Source organism: Cyclopterus lumpus, chromosome 1 (genome assembly GCF_009769545.1).
Source record: "Cyclopterus lumpus isolate fCycLum1 chromosome 1, fCycLum1.pri, whole genome shotgun sequence".
In the NCBI taxonomy this organism is placed as follows: Eukaryota; Metazoa; Chordata; class Actinopteri; order Perciformes; family Cyclopteridae; genus Cyclopterus; species Cyclopterus lumpus.
The window spans coordinates 10,443,828-10,463,532 of record NC_046966.1 but is presented as its reverse complement, the minus strand read 5'-3'; the positions used below and the strand labels follow the sequence as shown (position 1 = coordinate 10,463,532).

The window sequence follows — 19,705 nt, the reverse complement described above, 5'->3', positions numbered from 1 at the left end:
TTCGAAGACCTCGGACCTTCTTTCTTGGGACATTTATATCCGGTTGCTCACAGTAACTCTCCACCTCGGACACTTACTGCCCCTCCACAGGCAGCAGTGGCCTCGGGCTAAGGGGGATATATCTCCCCCTTCTTAACCTTTGAGAGAAGCTCCTTAACTTTCTAGAATTGTTTAATATCAAGTTATACTCAGGACTTTAGTTGGCAACACCTGCTCATATAGATCAAGACAATTAAGGCTACTTTACAGTGACATCTCAGTACACATTAATACAAGACTATGTGATAAAGCATGTAAAAAGGAATTACATCGTAGTACATCAAACATAGATTATATTGTAGAGTAAACACACTATATACTCTACCACAAAGTTCATAGCTGCTTCCTGTTATCCGGTCTGCAGCGCTAAACCACCTTGGTCCTAGATAGTTTTATTATGAACAATAAAACATAAATTTGAAAGATGGATAATCGATAATGTAAGAACAGTAGATCCATAAACCCGTCTTTGTTCTCCTGTGCGTGGGATGTGTATATGCCTGCAGTCAGTCGGGAAGTTGTAAAACACACCACCAACAGGAGATTCTTTCTTATGTTGAAATGCACCGAGCTCCGTTTATCATTGAGGCCGGCAGATTCCCGGTTATATTAATTTGTTTATAACCTCTCAGGCCCCTCTTTACACACTTGTGCCTGTTTATGGCCTATTCATACAGCAACACTTTCTTTTTGGACAAGGAAATGTTTGAATCTGTGTTGTAAATTATTATCAGTTCTCTCTTCGGGTCGAACAAATTACTCGGTCAACTATTACTTTCTAAAACACTCAAGAGGAAGAGAGTTTTGAAATATGAGAGACATAAATAACAGGAAGGACCAGAATGATTCCAGAGAATATTTATAAGAGGTGACACAGCATTATATTAAAAACTCAATACATCGAATTGAGAAAGTAAGAAAGGTCATCCCTTCCAGCATACAGTGGGTTTCCATGTTGGTTTAAAATAAACCTTTTCAAAGCAGGGCCAGTTTACTTCATGCATGGTCTACATTTTTAACTGTATTAACGTACTTCTTTCTTGGACTTTTATTTGATGAAATAATCTCTACCAATAATCTCTACTCACTCTTAATAGATGCCGGTGGCATTTGCTCAGTCAAATTGCCTAAGAGCGCGACTGAAAGATGCTGTTGAAAGCTCTGGAAAAAACAAGTGAGTGAACCTTGAGTTAGGATTATTTAGTAAAAATATTATTTACAGGGTCAGGAATTATTGTTATTATTTCAGTCACTGTTGACAAATGGTGGTAATAGATGGGCAAGTCAGTACATTAATGGTTGATTGTGCAAACATTTGAAGACCAAGAGGTCTCCATAATGTTTCAACATTCACCTGAGATTCATTGTGGCAGCATAAAATGTGTTGACTTTGTGTGAATGTAATCTTCATTATGTTTAATTTTGTTATGTTTTATTTAATAAGTAACTATTTTGAAGTCATATAAATTACTGGTGTCAATGTCCTATTTGTGTTTCACCAATGATTGCTTGATATGGCCCTTTAACAGACAAACTGGACTATAAATTCTCACTCTTACTGGGAAATTTCCACTTTCAACTTCTTCACCAGCTCCTGCATTCCCACTCAGTCTCTTTAAGGTAAGTACAAGACTTGCAGAGGAATGAACTTCATGCGTGGCAGCATCATTTTAAAATGTGGTTTTAAAAAGATCTCTCTTGTTTTTTTCAGCACGTTGGGGTAGTGGATGTGGTCCATGATGGCGGTGCCTGGGGGTTTGTTGCTGCTCTGCATTTTGCTCATTTTTACAGGAAGCACTTCAGGTAAACCAAAGACAACCAACATAGTTATTTTAAATAGATTAAAACAGGTGCAGTTTCAAAAAACGACTTAAAACATCACACTCAGAGATGATTTTAATTATGTATAATATGCATTTGATACAAATATATAATAAACTGTTGATATACTGATATTGTTAAGAGGCAATTATCTAAATGTTATGTAAAAAAATGGCAATTATACTTTTAATTGATATGCTGTGTACTCATAGAATACCTCAATACAAATGATCCTGAATCAGAAAGGTTTAGTTCATGTATGGCAATTGAATGTAATAGCTTTATTTTCACCTTTTCATTTGAAAAAACAAAAATAAATGATCAACAGCACTTCTCAAACTATCCTCGCACTTCTCACAGGGATACTTGTCTCCAGCTGTGATGCATGTCATGACGGAGCCAGCTGCCTGCAGTCACTGGAAAGAGGCGACTCTTTATCCAGCCAGGTGTTCTCTTGTGTGTGTAAAGATGGCTTTGTAGGAAATGGTCTCACCTGTTACGATGCAAAGCTCTGCAGTGACTTGTCTTGCTGTGGCCGAGGTTATCACTGGTCCCCAGACAGGGGCTGTGTAGACACTGACGAGTGCTCCCTCCCAGACTCACCCTGCACCCAACCTCAGGTTTGTCAAAACACCCCAGGCTCCTTCATGTGCCTGCAGCCTTCCTCCAGGACCAGAATGGGCCCCTCTTCCCAATCTGTCCAGTTCGGCTGCGGAAACACGGTGTGTCCTTTAGGCATGGACTGCATCAGTAGTAATGGGATGCTGCGCTGTGCTGACCCCTGTGAGCACTACACTGTACTTGCTGATGACTGGCGTGCAACGAATAACACATCGATTGGGAACCCACACTGTGACTCTAATGTTTACTGGCAAGGCTGGTATCGCCTCCTTCTGCAGCAAACCAGTGCTCATATTCCCGAGAGGTGTATAGGAAGCAACAGGTGTGGAACTTCTGCTACCATGTGGATAACAAAGCCTAATCCCACGCAATCAGAGGGAATTGTAGAGCGCACTGTGTGTAGTTCCTGGTCCAACAACTGCTGCGCTTTTACCTCACATAGCATTCATGTCAAGCTCTGCTATGGAGACTACTATGTTTACAAACTTGTGAAGCCATCCACATGCGACCTTGGATACTGTGCAGGTATTGTTCCATTTTAAAGATCTTTACACTGAACAATAAAATCATTTTCTCATCTAATCCATCACTTTAAGTGTTTTAGATGAGTCAAGCCTCTTGTTCTTGAATTAAATGTATTTTGAAATCTCAACAGAGGTTAACAGAACAGATTCTGCAGTTTTACCAACTTCACCTGAACCGACATCAGAGTACTTCCCCACCACTCAGGCTCCGACATCAATAGTAGGCAACAGCACAGCAGTGAGGCTGGTCAACTCTGACAACCGCTGCTCTGGCAGAGTGGAGGTTTACAATGACGGACAGTGGGGGACAGTGTGTGACGACGGCTGGGACTTGATGAACGCCAACGTGGTGTGTAGACAGCTGGGCTGTGGTGCTGCTCTTTCAGCACCATTACAAGCAGCTTTTGGACAGGGCAGCGGACGCATCTGGTTGGACGATGTCAGTTGTTTTGGAAATGAATTATCGATAACAGACTGCAGACATCGAGGGTTTGGGGTCCATAACTGTGCTCATTCTGAAGATGCCAGTGTCATCTGTGAACGTAAGTGTCCTTTTATATTTGTTTAATGTTTTTGACATATTGTAAGACAAATGACATACTAAGATGAACGTTTATGGAGAGTCTCGTCTTTGTGTCACCTGGAATATAGTATTAACCATTTTATCTCATTTCTCTCACACTTTTATTTGGGGACCATGTATCTTTCTCTTTAGTTCAGCACACTCCAACCCAGCCTTCTCATCTTATTTGTGGCAATGATGCACTTCACATCGGGCTGGATCTGGCTGACTTCAGATCCTCTGGTTTGAACCCCTTCTCCGGGAACATGGCCGCCAGCAACTGCTCCTGGGTCCGAGTGCGCGATGACGTAGTGTGGTTTGAAGTGGAGGCCACAAGAGGTGCCTGTGGAAACATAATGAGGGTAAAGACTTACAATTGTTTTTTTGTTGCTGTAAACCTGATTGGGTCCTCCATGTCAAGGACAGTTTCTCTAACCACATGCTGCTGCTAGCACATAGCATGTCCTCTCAAGCTGATATAACCATTAAACTGATTAAAATATCATTCTCCTCTGTGTTGCAGACCAACGGCACACATGCCATCTACTTCAATAGTTTATTTGTCTATCCAATAAACAACGCGTCCTTCTTCGTTCCTGTGAGTCTTCCCTTCTCCTGCGCGTATCCCCTGGACACCGACACCAGCCTGAATGTGGCTATCAGACCATTCCTGCCGTAAGCCACCTTTTATTGTTGTTACATAATGAAGCCCCTCTGTGTATAATTGTTAAGTGATTATAAAAAAATTGAAATTATTCTTTTGACATCACATCACAAAAATGTAAGACAAAATTGTCTTTGTCTATATGTTTCTTTTAACCGTTCATCTTGGTGTGAACATACATTGCTGATCTTAAGTGATGGTGTTAAATACCTCAGCAACTTAGATAGCAAGATCTGCGATTTGTTGCACATCGGATTACCAAGCATTAGCAATGCTGTGCTGTAAAGTGGATCCCTCCATCCTCAGTATCAGTTATTCTGCTGATCGTGGTTTAAAGAACACAGTACAGTTCACCGCAACTTCACAAGAACGCCAGAAACAGCAGGCAGCTCAGCAAGCATATACCTGATCTAATATACTGTACCTGATACTAAATGATGTTGCTGCCTATTGTTTAGATATGGGTGGACTATAAGGAAAACAACAATAACAAGATGAAGAAAAGACTGGGAAAAAATGTGCCACAACAACAAAAAAGCATATTTTTCCCAACAGGCTGGATGAGGGCCTTTCAAAGTCTGGTCCCAAAGTCAGAGCCTCCATGTTTCTGTTCCGCAACTCCAACTACACAGAACCTTATCCACAGGGCCTGGTCACTGTGCCAGTGGGCTCTCCGTTGTATGTGGGCGTCTCCGTGGAGAAGAGAGATCCCAGCTTTGTAGTAGTTCTGGAGGACTGCTACGCCAGTCATTCATCAAACCCTGACGGTTCCACACAATACCCTCTCATCCAGAACAAGTAAGTATCCATATTGAGCCTCAGCAGGTGGTTTGTGTAGTTTAATGGGAATTGGAGAAAGGTTTCTTGTCTGATGATGTGTAATGGTCCTGATGACCCACTCCATCCTCTCTCCCAGGTGTCCCACTGACCGGACACAGGTGTCAGTGGTGGAGAGCGGTTTGTCGCTCCGGGCTCGTTTCTCTGCCCTGATCTTCCTTTTCCAGAATGAATACAGAGATGTGTACCTTCATTGCAGCCTCAGCCTGTGTGAAGGGAGGAGCTCCTCTTGTGTTCCAGTAAGTCACATGTTTCACTTCACCAGCATCAATCTATAATAGGTGATGCTTAAACACTGGGGTTTTGATGGTATTTCTTTCCCACCTTCTTCCCCCACATAGCCTTGCAAAAGAAGGATCTATCGCTCTGTTTCCAACTCTCATCCTCTGAGTACCTTGACCATTGGACCAATCATTTGTGAGTATTAGTTACAATTTGGTCTCAGGGCCAATGGGTGGATGTCTCACCATGATGAATTAATGACCATGTCTTTTTCTCTCTTTCTAATTTATCTTCAGGGGAGAAGTCGCCTGAGTGAGCTGTTAACATACAGTAATCATACAAAAATATTCCTTATTGTGATCTTTGTTATCCATAAGACATAAGATAATACAAACTGGTCTTACTGTATTGTATGATACATCTTATCACACTTTATATCAATCCTAAAATAAAATAAACTATAGGAGTTATAAAGAAATTTACAATACCAATATTTTCTTCTTCTATTTGTGTAGTACCAGTCCAGTCCTGAAATGAATATAAAAAATGTGGGCTATATGCTTTATGTATGCTATGCTTTTTTGAGAATACTTCTTTTACACAAAAGCATGGATTACTCTTCAGAGCAAATACCTTTTTTCCATATCATATGTAGTATACAATCACTGTGTATTATTGTTGTTGTGTATCAAACAAAACTCTGTACCTGGATGGAATATGCAGTAGTTAACTAATTAAAAGTTAAAAAAATTGCAACCATGACTTCAGAGTGAAAGTTGTCAAACATTATGATGAATTGCCATTACATGTAGCACTGCTATTCACACTAGCCAGAGGATGAATAATGATAACTTTGGTGAACCCTTGCCTCTTCCTTCTGGCAACACCACGAGGTTGACATTTGTGTATGTGAGTAAAACGTTGCCGCTTGGATTACAGCCATGAAACCATGCCTGACTAGTTCACAGAAGTCCCTTGACTATCTGACATATGTATATCTTTCAAAAGGGGGATGTTTACCTTTTTGACATACATTGTTACAGACATTACCTCCAACCTAATCAGGAGATTATGTTTTATTTTAAATATTACGAAACTGTAGTCAGAAAAATGAAGTGGTAATTAACCACTGTGTTGTGGTTGGTCACCCTCCAGCTGAAGGTCACCGTATACATGGCTCTGCTCTCTAGGAAACTCATAATAATGGCCAGTGTATGCAGGGACTGTTTAATGTATTTGATTGACATGCCGAGCGCCCAATACAATGGCCCGCTGGCACTGAAGGGGCGGGGCATCTAATGACCAACGTTTCCCACTCGGGTAAAGGGTTTAGAGCAGTTGGGGCTAACTTCCGCTCGGTGCTTGTGTCAGTTTAGATTAAGTAGCCCTTCGTTTCCCTCAGCCGACATCATGTCCAACAACAATGCCAACAACAACTTAATTATCGCCCAGAGGACCGTGAAGCAGCTCCGGTTAGAGGCCAGTATCCGGAGGATCAAGGTACGAAACCCTCAACACAAACACGGAAGACTGAGCGCCTGTTGAACGGAGACAACCCGTTGCAGAAATGACACAGACTGGACTCTTACATCACAGGTTCACACGGTGGTCTGTACAGTTCCGCTCGAGACCAGTAGTGACATATGAACTGGTTTCAACTAAACCACCGCGACGGGCGAACCGTGTCTTCCGCGTTTTAACGCCCGTCAGTCGGGGAAGCGTCAGCACTTTAAAGCGTCAAAGTCTCGAGGGGAGAGACGCGTTGATTAAAGTTAACGTTAAAGCTCCTTGGTGTTAAGTTATCGAAGGGAAACGGCTGCACAGTATCTCTCTAAAAGTTACACCACAGACACACCCGTTGCTTGCAAATTATATGCAAAAGCCGTGCCAGTTAGTCCGCGTATGTAAATGAGACTGTACATTTGACAGCAGGCCAGCTGGAGCGTGACCACTGCGACGGGCTTTTTGCGTTTCCTCTCCTCACATGTCTGGCTCTGCAGGTGTCCCAGGCTGCTGCTGAGCTCAGGAACTTCTGTCTGCAAAATGCCTCCAAGGACCCCCTCCTGGTCGGGGTGCCCTCCAGTGATAATCCCTTCAGACCCCCAAACTCCTGCTCCCTGTTCTGAGGTAAGCCTGATTTTCCTTCATTGAGATTTCGGACTAAAGCTGTACAATTGATTATTATTATTATTATTATTAGGGAAGAAATTAAGTATACCATCTCAATCAGTTAGGCACTATGGAGAGCCACCAAGAAGTTGTGTCTATTTCACAAAACCTGACTTCAATATTGAATTTTAATGTATGAATATAATGCACAATTGTAATATACAGTTGGCTATTATATCAATCACATTCAAGTGTTTAACTGGTGTAATGTTTGTAATAGTATCGTAAGGTACTTTGCAGTATTATTGCCATGACAGTGAGCCAAGACCAGGACCCTGAAACTGAAGCAGCTAAATTTAAATTCACCCATTATTCCATTATTTTTAAGAAATAGCAGATTTTGCAGCTGCAAACTCATCTTTCTCACTCAATATAGCAACCAATGAGGAATGTGTTGCTTCAATCGACTACATTTACCGTCAACCCTGCATGGACACAAAAGGTGGTGAATATTCCCTTTTTTAATATTCCCAAATATATCTGTTTATCTACAGCAGAAAGAGAGGTGGAGGATTTCTTAATTTACCCATGGAAGGCTTTCTTCACTTCTATTTGATATCGCCACCGATCGACCAGCAGCTCCTCTTGGGATGATGCAACATGGGACTGATGGCTTCAGGGGAGGGAGCTGCTCCATTTGCCAAATGTAATGGTATCATAACTCCCATCTGTTACAATAAAGCAGGGCCAAACTCTACATGTTTTTAAATAATGTTGTTGACTCTAACTTGACTAATGATTAAGCCATTCTTGGTTTACTTGCATGTCCGGTTTCAATTATTTCCTGACATAATGGTATCTTTCTCCTGTCGGTGACATTCAGCCCACGTGATTGGCTACTGAGAGTGCAACTTCCTCTTGTATTTTGTTTGGCAGGTCAAACGTTAATTTAAAACCAGGTGCTGCTCAAGAATCAGAAAATGTGGTGTTTTTAATACACACAGACTGTATTGTATTGTTGTGTGTGTGTGTGTGTACAAAATATTAACTGTGTATGTGGCCAACAGACAAACTGGTAGCTTTTGAGCTAAATTGATTGGTGTCTTAAACAATCCATGTATTTGTGGCAATGGTAACGGTATTACTACTATTCGAAGGTACAGGGATATGATACAGACTTTATCCATACCAGAGCAGGGCATGCGCTTGTCCTTTTCATTCAGTCTTTTTTCTGTATATATTTAACAGCCTGTTATGGTTGCTTTTGTCAGCCGAAATGTTCCTGTCTTTAATTAAAAAATGTAATTATTTAAAAACACGTCAAGGCCTTAAACTGTTGGATAGTGAATCCTGGTAGCAAATGTAATGTATATCACTTTAGATACACAAATGGACAAACAGCAAATGTTAAATATATTGATCTATTTTCAAAACTTCCAATTATTGTTTGTATTAAATGATCATGATGCAGTGACTTGTTGCATTAATTGTTCTCCACACTGGAATCATATTCCAATCAACCAAAACGTGTACTACTGTTAACCTTTATCTTTCTTAACTTTGCTACTTCAGGCAACCTTTTAAATAATAAACTACTTTTCCTGATACCGATGAATTGCTGTATGTGATTTTTTAATTTATTTTTTACATTTATTTTGGAATATCAATCCTGTTTCTATAACTGTGTTTCTCTTTAACACTTTTAAATTGTTTGAGACTTCATGACTCATAAGCTTTTAGTTTGTGTCTAAAACAATTGAACAGGTCAAAGAAGATGTTACACAGAGGTTGTAGCCTCTTTGTTTGATTTAATTGTGGGTCAGTAACTCAAATCTGTTCATAGTTAAGTGGATGGGATGAGTGTTTTGTAAGCTGCTGGACTGAATTCACTTGGTAATAAAATGACGACGCTGGACATCTGGTGACAGTCATAAATGTACAGGACAATACCGTTACCTCACAAGTTGCTGTTTCATATACAAGCAGGGTACTGATACTGATTCACTGATATGTGTCACGCTTGTAACACGAGCTGCGTTTGCTCCACTTATGCTTTCGTAAACTGGATACAATACCATGCTAAAATCCACTTGATTGGTTGAAAACAAGAAATAATAAATAGTTAATACTTTCACACCATGTGCACAAGTCAAAGTTTGGTAAGAAGTTGTCTGACTGAATCATTTTAAACCCTGAAGCTTCAATCTAGTCCTTTGTTGAGGGTAATTAACAGAAGTGCCATCACCTGGAATTAAAAGGCAGCATCTGTCTGAGGAAGTTTCACTTTTGTGCTCAGGTAAGGTACTAGAGACATAAGAACTGATCTATTGTTGCTATAGGAATATAGTGGTATGTATGTCATCTAAGTATCTGTGTACATATTGTCTTGGTCATGTTGTGGTGCATGCCGTTTACATTTGCATGTGAGTAAAATGTCCCCTTCCCTTGTTGCTAATATGTGAATATGGCGTCCAGATGGCTTCACGGTTTGGCCTGAAGAGAGTTGGAAGATGCTCGGAGTACTCGGGTAATACTGTCTTCTTTTACCTGAAATGTAGAAGCATGAACTTAAAGCTTCAGACCATGAATGCTGGAAAGAAAGTAATCCAATCCCCACAACCGCTTATCACCATCCCTCTGTCCTTAATTTCCCCCCTATCCTCCTTACCTTGATGGCTACAGACTCCCATCTGCTTAAGGATCCCAGCCCTTTGAATGTGCTCTCTCACAGCTCCTCCTGGTGGGCTGACAGGGAGCAAGGAGACTCGCTCAGGGTGGGTAACAATGAGTGCAATATATTAATGGGTTAGGGTTCATTCTGGGGGGGGGGAACTAAACATTTATCATGTAGGAGCATCTAAAGGAGATGGATAAACATGTGGCCAGGCTTCAGGACATGCTGAGTTGTGAACGGGCCAAAGTAAGTTGTATGTGTGACAGGCATTGTGGAATATGTTTCTACCTGAATTTACACTAGTGCCCCTTCTCAAAACCTCTGCAGTGCACCCGTCTGCAGCTGCAGTGTAACCAGCAGGAGGCGGAGCTGAGGCTTCGAGAGCAGCACACCAACAGAATGAAGGAACGATTGTCTCAGCTGACGGACCAACACAGAGAGAAAGGACCCTGTGAGGCTCTTCTGTCACAGAGTATTTCACTCACAGCGATTTGCTTACATATATAAACTATTTCCCGAAACCACGCAACATTTACCATCTTGCATTGTTCTATACAGCAATAGAGGTGTTGAACTTTCCACCTGGAGGTCGAGGCAAAAGAGAAACTCCAATCAAACCATTCAGGTCTACTGCCAAGTAAGTTGATGACATCATCACTTGCTGAATGTAGCCTTCAAATGAATTCTCCACCTCTCGCTAATCCTCATTTGATTCCTCTACCATGTAGGTGGGAAGAGGCAACGCTGCGTCTGATGCTGGAGCGCAGAGAAGCAGAGCTCAGGGAGGCGATGAAGCTGCGCCACAGCCTCACCACTTTACTCCATGCACTCCGAGTCGACATGGAGCATGTGAGAGAAAAGAAGAAAGCCTTTTTAACTGGAGGCCGGTTCTGATCAATAACTGGAATTTATCATATTGGGGCCAAGAAAGAATGATTTTTTAAAAGTTATTTTTACAAAACCATTAGTTAGTATGTCCATTTTATCAAATGGTCTCCCTCGAGTTAAGGAGTTAGAGCAGAGTTTGCCTAATACAAGGTACATTTAGTAGCCGTTGGAGCTTGAAAGACCTGAGGACCTTTTAAGCCACCATGGACCAAACGTCCTTAAAGTGTTCAAATCGGCTGAGGAAAATTGTGTAAAGTCATCAAAATCTCCAGGATGGCGACTTAAAAGATCCATGTCTTGTTTCCAAGGCTGAGTATTCAAAATTACAAATCAGTGTAACCTTCTTTTAAAGACCCTGTCAGATGTGGTGGATGTTCAGAATGAAGACAAAAGGCTGGATCACGCTGAGAGAGCGCTTGGTGACCATGTAACAGGAGGTGTGGTTCATAGTTGGAGGCAGGTGCAGATGAGACTGGATGACGTACCATCTGAAGGTGAACACCCAGGATTAACATCTAAGTTCTGCTTTGATTTGTTGTACCTTCTTTCTGAAATGTCTAGAATTACCTCTTCAGCTTTCATTTATTTTTGCTAAACCAATGATTGAGAAACACTTGCCTGAGGAGTACACTATGTGGTCTTTCTTGACTGTGGAGGCCACACTGGCGTTGATACCGACCATGACAAGCTCCTGGCCCGACTAGAAACTGAACTGAAGGAGAGTCAACAGCTTGTCAGATTACAACAGCAGCTGCTGCAGGTCCATTACACTTACACACACATTATTATTGTATGAACTTTTGAAAGTCAGACTTAGAAATACTACTTTTGTCTGTCTGCAGGACAGCCTCACATCACCCGTCACCGCTGAACTGGCTGATTCCTACTTTTTGGAAGAGTGGGAACGTCTTCAGGTGCGCTGGGCCGAGCTCGATCATCAGCGGCGGACTTTTGAAAGGGAGAGGCAGTCCTTCACCGACGCTGCCATCCGACTGAGCCATGAGGTGAGAAGAAAATTAGGTAGACACTGTTATTAATTTGCTAATTTGCTTTAGAGGCTTTACAATCTGTATCGTGTATGACCCCCTGTGTCCTTAGACTGTAGATTTGGATATGGGAAAACTCTGCAGAAAAAACTCACATGGGGAAAAAAACGGAAGAAACATCCGGTTGAGCAAACAGAAGGGATCCCTCTCCCTTTCATTGTGCATTTCCAGTCCTCCATACAAAAGATCACAGCACACTGGCTTAAAAGACAGCTTATTACTCCGTAAATTGTATTTTTTGTGTTTACAGCGCCGGGATTTTGAGCAACAGAAGGCCGCACTCCTGAAGCAGCAGTATCTGTGTGACTCACCCCTGTCTGGTAAGGGAGCACCAAGCAACAACACGAGAGGGAGCACAGCACTCGGTGAGTGTGCCGTTAAATGAAAGGGTGCAGCGGTGGGAGAAAAGTCCGTAACACATTATGTGCGTGTGACTCCAGATTTCTCAAGTTTGGGGCCCATTGGCATATCTGACTGTCTTCCCATTACGCCATCTTCTACCAAGTCGGGGACAGCTGCTCTTTCTGGATCACAAGAGGGAGGAGTTCAAACCCCAAGCACTCCTGAGCTGTACTCTGCCCTCAACCTGTCATACAACTGCAGGTTAGTCGAGTCCTGCTTTCATAGCAATGGCAGTGTACCCAAAGAGAACAAACATCGTAAGCTTTCCCTGTGTTCACACAGCATTCTCTGTAATGGCAGTGCTTTGGATAAAGTCTGGCCCTGTGTGGTGTTGATAGAAATTCACTTTTGTGCAAACCTTTTCTCCACTTTGGCCCCAATGAAACTGTAAAAATGTTCACCACCACCACCACTGCTTTTATTCACTCCTCTCTTCTCCCTCAGAACCAGAGAGGTCGATGACCAGTCAGAGAGATGGGACGGCCGAGTAGACGGGATTGTGCATACACAACAGGATGCACACTTAGACTGGTCTTTTTAATACTATTTTGACGATAGCTGGTGATTTAAAAACATATGGCACCTTTTATTTTGTATTTTTAAATAATCAATTAAGGCTGATTATATTTCATTCATGGTTGTTTTTTCCAATGTGCTGTTTACGAAAAGAATAAAAATACAATTAATATATGTAATCCAGCTTGGCCAATAAAATATTTTCTATAGTTCCTAATTATGACTGATGTTAAGCATGTTTAGACTACTGTGGCATTTCTGTCTTTTTGAAAAAAACATTCAGAATCCACAATTATCAAATTAGCATGACAGTCTTTTCTCATGTTGTTTTTTTGTGCATGGTCCTTGTTTAATATAAACTATTAAACGTTGGATCAAGCGACGGTAACTCTTGACAACTGTGTGATATAAGTCCGATGTTGTCAAGAATGTTGTTGTTACATTCGATTCAACTCCTTCATCCGCACATTAAAGCTATCACAAAAACTGCCTTCTTTCACCTATGCAACACACATAGCTAATGCAGATATCCTAATTGGCGCTTTTGCATCATCCAGACTGGGTTATCGTAAAAAGACAAACTGAAAATGAAAAAAACATTGTGTCTGTATACAGCGCATGCAACTGTGCACGAGGGGCCAAAATGGCATTTCTCCACTAGTTTGATGACCTGCAGGCGCAGTGCATGCGCTCATGTGATTGGCTGCTGGCACGGGGGAGGAGTGTGCCTCGCTGCCTCAGGTCACCACTTGTACTCAATTACCAATTACTTCAAAACTTTGAGGCGTGCTTGCCGCCGTCTGTCCGCGGTCCTTTACATCGTTATTACGACGTCAACAACTCGATTATCTGACTGAAAAGTCGTCCGGCAGACAAGACGACAAAATTTGGCCGCAAAGGAGCCAGAATGAGCGGCATGGTTTGGGGACTCTCGCATTCCCTGCCGTGCTTCATGGAGTCAGAAAGCAAAAGTTTCCAGCCCTGGAGAGACTACATAGGACTGTCGGACACAATCGGAGAGATCCTGGGCCGGCACACGGCCACTGAGTCCCGACTACCAGCCTCCAAAGCGCCACTCTCAGAACCTGATGGCCTGTGCGAGGCCCTGATGTCTGTGCGCATTAACGCAGTTTGCCAAAGCAGTGGCCTCGGGGCAGACTGTGCGCCAAGTCTCTGCGGGGAATCGACGCCGCCAGGTACTTCGGCTGATCAACGTCCGCCTGATGGTTGGTGGTACGCTACAAACACCTTTCGTGCTGATGCACCAGGCGCAGTAGATTTAAATCTTCTACCAAGACCGCCGGGCTCCCGTGGACCAAAAGAACGCAAGAAACCCACTCGTTTCAAAACTCCCGAACCACCATTGTCTGCGTCACCTGAGCGCATGTTCTGCAGTTTCTGCAAGCACAACGGGGAGTCCGAGTTGGTGTGCGCATCCCACTGGCTGAAGAACCAGGCCGGAGATGTGTTGTGTCCCTATCTGCGGCAGTATGTGTGTCCTCTGTGCGGGGCCACGGGGGCCAAAGCTCACACCAAGCGCTTCTGTCCGAAAGTGGACAGCGCGTACAGCTCCGTGTACGCAAAGTGCAGACGCTGAACCAGCAGGTAGCAGTAAGACGAAAGGCTGAATCCCCCTTTACCGAGTGTGGTTTTATTTATCGCCGCGTGTGTGTGTGTGTGTGGTTTGGTTTTCATTTGCACGTTTTCAACTTTGGCACGTTTGCTATATAGCCCTTATAATGCTGATTGGAGTTATTTTCCAGCTGGTCTTTTTGTCGGCCTTCTCCAATAGCGTCCCTTTTTATATGTTGTGGATTACTTTCAATAACGACTGCCAGATGTTATGTTTGGGAGAAGATACAAAAAAAATACATGTTTTCAAAGATATGTATGTATGTATATATATATATATATATATATATATATATATATATATATATAATATACTTGTTTTACTCTTTTTTTTCACGTTTGTTTTACATATATTTTAAAACGTAGCCACCTGATGTCCAGTTTCATATCTCCTGTCCATGCATTGAAGGATTATAACGCAAGCAAACCTAATTAGTCATCAGTCATAACTTTACTACAGCATATAGACTAAACATCATGTGACTAGGTCAGCATTTTAACATTTTAAAATATGAGTGACTTGTTCTTGTTCTGAGGTGTAGAGAAAATACCTGTTCCTGAGGCATGTTTTATTTTCAATATTGTACCTGTGGCTTTTCTGAAATGCCTTTTCAGCTCTAATCACTTTGTGAAATTATTGTGTATATGGTGGTTATAAATGTCTAAATTGATCGTGTGTGTTCTTTGTTATCACATTAGATACTTTTAGACAAATACTCAGATTAAAGATTTAAACACCACCCAGCTTTATTTGGGGAGAACAAGAAAAACTAAGCCATTAAACTGCACATTCCAGCAGCCAATAAAACAAGAATAACAACGATGAATATTACTAATTTATTCAATGCCTCAAGTGCCACAAACCATTGGGAACACAGTAAGATAAAGATGGCAGGGAGTTGATCCTCAACGTTTGCAGCCCCTTGAACTTTTACTGCTGCGGCGCCGGTTCTCCAGCTCTCTGTGAGTGGCCATGACCTTACGACTAGAAGAGAAGGACAAATCAGTTTAAATAACATCATTCAATAACTTTTCTTCAATAACAGATTTTCATTTAACTAGTTGGATGGATTCAGGCTGGTTGAAGACATAAATTAGAGGATGAGTGAAAAACGTAAGACCATAGTTTATGTTCTTATTGCTACTATAGTCAGATCTATGTATTTTTCCTCATATAATTGAATTTTTTTTTTGAAATGTGTTGCTCTATTGTTGAGTACTTGTATTTTGTTTACTATTTGACAGCATTTTGATTTGTTGCCCAGTGTTTTCCACCAGTTTACCATCCACCCACATCAAAGCTTTCCTTCAGGGCTTGATGGTGGGCCTTGGAAAAGGGGCCAAGCTGACTTCAGCCAATTAGAGCGCAGAGGTGGGAGTGAGGAGGATGAAACTGACCAATGGTATTACGAGTCAAAAGTTCAACTGGAAAGGGGCAGGCTCTGAACACAGAGGGAGTTAAGAGAAAAGGGATTAAGTGGCCAAAAAAAGCTAAAATGTATGTTGAATAGCAAAGAATAAGGAGCTGTTTTTTTAACTTTAAAGTGGAAAGTTCTCTGATGAGTCCACAGATCAGGTCTGTAGCATCTTCATGATCTGGGCAATCACGATCTTCCCTCTCCATCAACACCTCCTCACTGAATAGAGAGAAAGTACAAAGTTAGAATGATGAAAAATAAGTGTTGTATGAGCTTGTACCAAATCCTAATTTATACATGTTTTTCATTTGGCAAGAAAGCCAAAATGTGTAGATATGACAGGAAAATGACACTGGTAAAACATTGATAAGGCAAGGAATAAAGAAAAGTAAAGCTGCAAAGCAGCGTTGAACTATGTCGGTGTTAGAGAACACACTAAACATGCAACAATTTAGCATGAAAATGCATAATTTTAATATTGTGCTGACCAAATTTAAGGAGAAGTTAATACAGTGCCTCGAAATGGTAAACTAGCCCTAAAATGGCTCACTGTTGGGTTTACACTATAAATCGAAAAATTATTTGTAGTCTAGAGACTTTATATAGCTGACTAAAGTTAATACACCTATGTGACATTTTAAGATGGGGGCTTCGACTTTGAAAATGTGTATGAAGTTCTATTGAGCCATTATGTCACACAACTAAACTTTTTACTAGTTCTGATGAGTGCGCTAAGTTTGGTGAGTTTTTCGACCACCTTCAGACCCTCAAAAATGCGATTCACTATGTAAAATTAGGAAACATTACAGTTGTTATAGGGTCCTCGCCGGGTCCTCCTCCTTTGCTCTTACTTCCATTCTTCCTTTTTTACAACTTCTCAATACTAAGTTTGTCGAGGTTCGAAGAAGACTTGATTTCCTAAGTCTCTAATGAGCTAAACCCTAAGCCAGTTTACATTGGGAGTTTTTCTCTGAAGAGCCAGTTGCCAAAGGTTCACTTGTGTCCCTTTTTACATCCCACTATCAGGGTTCTTGTAGGATTTAACCCCCTTTCCTACTTCCTTACGACAGAATGATGGTGTTCAGCTGCGAGTCTGACACGTAATCCAAGGACCCAGATCCAAACGGGTCTGTAGTGTCCCTGGTCAGAGGGGGCTCACTGTTCACAGAAGAAGGACCAGCACCAGGTTCACCATCAGAATCACACTGTGCGCAACCAAAATAAATAGACGGTAAAAAGTTAAATAAATATGTATCAATTTGTTGTTTGTTTTTTGCTAGTGTGCCAGCATTTTAGAAAGCAACTATCTGGCTTCTATCTACCTTTTTATAAGTTGCCGTATTTCCCTAAATACTTTATCATTTAATACATTATTGTTAGAGGTCTATCATGACTCTATTAATCGCTTTAGTCATGAACACATGAATTATGAATTATGTGACGTGGCAAAGGCATGACATCATACACAAAAAACAAAAACTATTTGCATCACACAAAAGGGCGCTTGATTTGAACAAACACCTCTGACGATCTCAACAAAAGCTTGATATTATGACCTTCACTAAACCGTTGCTTTGAAAGTTTGTGCCACCACTCACGTTGTCTTTCATCTCTGATCCACTGGGTGTCCCTGCAGCCTCGCAGTGCTGCACAGCCTTGGGTCCTCCTGACTGGGTGTGTGTGGATGATGCACCAGCTTCAGCTACGCCATCGTCCCCTGCATCGCCAGTCAACTCCTCCTCTCTTGTCCTGGTCACACTGCTCACCTGCAGAGAAGCAGCTTCGATTGCATCCCAGTTCTCAGTCTCCTCCCTCTGAGTTGTATGAGAGGAACAAGTGATGGCAGGACTTTGGACTGCTGCTGATCTATCTTCCCTGTCTTGCATTTGCTCCTGAAAATTTTCAGCTACAATCTCAGCTGTGCCTCCCTCATGTTCCTGCTGGTCCTGATTCCCCAACATATCCTCCTCTTCCTCCCCTGCAGGCAGATCTGACTTTGTGTCACCAGTTTGCTCTGGACCAGGTCCGATACCTCCCTCAACCTCACAACTCTTGTCCTTTGAGCAGCCTGGATCAGATACAACACTGATTCCATCTGAGGTATTTGCAGCAATGTGGACTTCAGTTTCTGTCCTGTGTGTTAAAAACAATGTTATCAACAAGGGGGAAGTAACACATTTAATGTAATCCTGCTTGTGTAATCAAGTATATTGTTTGTGTGTTTGGCGTGTGTTTTCACTTATTAATCTAAATAATTCTAAAATGAAACATTATATTTGGATTCCTCACTACATTATTCTGACCTGTCTTCCCCTCCACAGTGACTGGACTGAAGTTTCATCTCTGCCTTCTCCTGCTCTGTGACATTGCCTACTGGTACAGATAGTGAGGATGATAACGACGATATAATCTCTTCCTGAGCCACAAGGTCAGCTGTGTTATTACAAATCTGCTTTCCAACTCTCTCTGGTCCGTTCTGCCCGTTTTCACGTTTTTGTGTCTGTAGAAAGTGACTCCGCTCCCTCTCCATCAGGCCACACATACCCATCCTTCGCTTCTTTTTGGCCGGTATCCCCGCTGCTCTCTCCTTTGTGGTTTCCTTGACATCAGTCATATCCACATTACTGGGTTCTTCTTGACTAACATCTTGGTTTTTCTCAGAATTACATTCAGAGTTCTCCTCTGCACCCGGTTGATCCTCCAGAGCAGCATCATCCCCCTCTTGAGAGATTTGCAAGACCTGGAGTTGATCAGTGCATGTTTGGGATGGTGATGCGTTACATTCCTCTGCTGTCATTTCCTCCTTATCCTTTCCACTCTTGTTGGCATCATTATCAGCGTGTACTTTTAAGCCCTTCAGCTGAGAATCATTGCTGGGATTGGTGACTGTAGTCTCTTCAAATGCTTTAACAGTAGACTCCTGCAGAGGGGAGTGGTGGCATTGTAACACAGTGGCATCCACTGTTGTATGATTTCCTTCAGTGTCCTGAAATAATAATACAATATAGAATGACTTGTCTAAAATTTGGCCTGATACAGCGATAAAATGCAATTTAATTTTGTTTTAATCACTTAAATTACCTGATGATGACTAGCCTTAATGTCATCGGTCTCTGAGATTTCATCACTTGGACATCCCCTCTTCTTTGACCTGAGTGACCGAGGCTGTGCTGGAGCTATGTTGCCTTAACACATAAGGATCCACTCAATTAAAATGATCAATGATAGTGAAGCAATTGTATATATATAATTAAAAAAATCAACGTTAGCCCATGTAATGGGATGACAGTAGTTGCTTTACCATTGCTGTTGTTGGTCTTTGCTTTTCCTTTGGCCATCTCTTTTTCCTAAATATTACAAATGAATCAAACCAATTAAGACATAACAACATAGAAGCAGCTATATAGCCCGTACCTAACATAAACAAGTCCCATTGGTACGGTCATATCTGGTTAGTTTATAGCCAAAGCTAAGTAATGTTAGTTAATGTATGAAATGCAGCTAGCTAACATCAACAAAGTTACACGAGTTCACTGAAAGTTGAAGATGTGACTTGTGTAATGTACTGAGTGTGCTTGCTGAGTTTAAAAAAACAACCAATTGATACTGATTAAGTTAATTTCCAGGAGAAAGATAGTGACAACATGACGCGTTATATTTTTCCCACTTTCATACGACCACCCACCTGAACCACGGACTTGACTTGTAACGTAACGTCGGTGTTTTACGA

The 19,705-nt window shown here is 41.8% G+C and overlaps 5 protein-coding genes across 6 annotated transcripts; 4 read left to right on the top strand and 1 right to left on the bottom strand.

Moving 5' to 3' along the window:
• Positions 1-1,172: 1,172 nt before the first annotated feature.
• Positions 1,173-6,044, top strand: LOC117735171 (uromodulin). The gene is made up of 11 exons (XM_034539652.1): positions 1,173-1,213; positions 1,569-1,659; positions 1,751-1,842; positions 2,221-3,006; positions 3,137-3,547; positions 3,721-3,929; positions 4,091-4,242; positions 4,787-5,029; positions 5,148-5,307; positions 5,410-5,485; positions 5,587-6,044. Exons 3-11 carry the CDS (start codon positions 1,767-1,769, stop codon positions 5,604-5,606), a joined length of 2,133 nt encoding a protein of 710 aa, XP_034395543.1. The 5' UTR covers positions 1,173-1,213; positions 1,569-1,659; positions 1,751-1,766; the 3' UTR covers positions 5,607-6,044.
• A 554-nt stretch (positions 6,045-6,598) lies between these two features.
• On the top strand, positions 6,599-9,014 carry si:ch211-286b5.5 (uncharacterized protein LOC100003596 homolog). 2 transcript variants are annotated; one of them, XM_034544387.1, is made up of 3 exons: positions 6,599-6,790; positions 7,291-7,417; positions 7,957-9,014. In XM_034544387.1, the coding sequence occupies exons 1-2, from the start codon at positions 6,701-6,703 to the stop codon at positions 7,414-7,416; spliced, it is 216 nt and encodes a 71-aa protein (XP_034400278.1). In that variant the 5' UTR covers positions 6,599-6,700; the 3' UTR covers position 7,417; positions 7,957-9,014. The 2 variants fall into 2 exon arrangements, with proteins under 2 accessions (XP_034400278.1, XP_034400277.1); XM_034544386.1 differs by having other exon boundaries at positions 7,954-9,014.
• A 681-nt stretch (positions 9,015-9,695) lies between these two features.
• si:ch211-286b5.4 (afadin- and alpha-actinin-binding protein) lies at positions 9,696-12,984 on the top strand. The gene is made up of 13 exons (XM_034540052.1): positions 9,696-9,748; positions 9,875-9,926; positions 10,082-10,173; positions 10,251-10,319; positions 10,401-10,524; positions 10,632-10,710; positions 10,802-10,922; positions 11,314-11,455; positions 11,618-11,721; positions 11,804-11,965; positions 12,258-12,372; positions 12,448-12,610; positions 12,854-12,984. The coding sequence occupies exons 2-13, from the start codon at positions 9,875-9,877 to the stop codon at positions 12,948-12,950; spliced, it is 1,320 nt and encodes a 439-aa protein (XP_034395943.1). The 5' UTR covers positions 9,696-9,748; the 3' UTR covers positions 12,951-12,984.
• An 848-nt stretch (positions 12,985-13,832) lies between these two features.
• Positions 13,833-14,522, top strand: nanos3 (nanos homolog 3). The gene has a single exon (XM_034540836.1). It carries the CDS (start codon positions 13,833-13,835, stop codon positions 14,520-14,522), a length of 690 nt encoding a protein of 229 aa, XP_034396727.1.
• Positions 14,523-15,409: 887 nt separating this feature from the next.
• LOC117730437 lies at positions 15,410-19,678 on the bottom strand. Its single transcript, XM_034532158.1, has 8 exons — positions 19,661-19,678; positions 19,277-19,322; positions 19,057-19,160; positions 18,279-18,961; positions 17,574-18,108; positions 17,041-17,180; positions 16,096-16,194; positions 15,410-15,542 (listed from the first exon to the last, which is right to left on the bottom strand). Exons 2-8 carry the CDS (start codon positions 19,311-19,313, stop codon positions 15,464-15,466), a joined length of 1,677 nt encoding a protein of 558 aa, XP_034388049.1. The 5' UTR covers positions 19,314-19,322; positions 19,661-19,678; the 3' UTR covers positions 15,410-15,463.
• Positions 19,679-19,705: the final 27 nt, after the last annotated feature.

Bases quoted from the DNA above. Each gene is read 5' to 3' on its own strand.
- LOC117730437 (XM_034532158.1), bottom strand. From the start codon at position 19,313: ATGGCCAAAGGAAAAGCAAAGACCAACAACAGCAATG. The intron at 19,161-19,276 runs GTAAAGCAACTA...TTATGTGTTAAG, and splicing joins AAAGACCAACAACAGCAATG to GCAACATAGCTCCAGCACAG. The intron at 15,543-16,095 runs GTTAAAAAAACA...CTTCTCTTCTAG, and splicing joins AGAGAACTTTCCACTTTAAA to TCGTAAGGTCATGGCCACTC.
- si:ch211-286b5.5 (XM_034544387.1), top strand. From the start codon at position 6,701: ATGTCCAACAACAATGCCAACAACAACTTAATTATCGCCCAGAGGACC. The intron at 6,791-7,290 runs GTACGAAACCCT...CTGGCTCTGCAG, and splicing joins CCAGTATCCGGAGGATCAAG to GTGTCCCAGGCTGCTGCTGA.
- si:ch211-286b5.4 (XM_034540052.1), top strand. From the start codon at position 9,875: ATGGCTTCACGGTTTGGCCTGAAGAGAGTTGGAAGATGCTCGGAGTAC. The intron at 10,320-10,400 runs GTAAGTTGTATG...AAACCTCTGCAG, and splicing joins TGAGTTGTGAACGGGCCAAA to TGCACCCGTCTGCAGCTGCA. The intron at 11,966-12,257 runs GTGAGAAGAAAA...TTGTGTTTACAG, and splicing joins CCATCCGACTGAGCCATGAG to CGCCGGGATTTTGAGCAACA.
- LOC117735171 (XM_034539652.1), top strand. From the start codon at position 1,767: ATGTGGTCCATGATGGCGGTGCCTGGGGGTTTGTTGCTGCTCTGCATT. The intron at 1,843-2,220 runs GTAAACCAAAGA...CACTTCTCACAG, and splicing joins TTTTACAGGAAGCACTTCAG to GGATACTTGTCTCCAGCTGT. The intron at 4,243-4,786 runs GTAAGCCACCTT...TTTTCCCAACAG, and splicing joins GCTATCAGACCATTCCTGCC to GCTGGATGAGGGCCTTTCAA.
- nanos3 (XM_034540836.1), top strand. From the start codon at position 13,833: ATGAGCGGCATGGTTTGGGGACTCTCGCATTCCCTGCCGTGCTTCATG.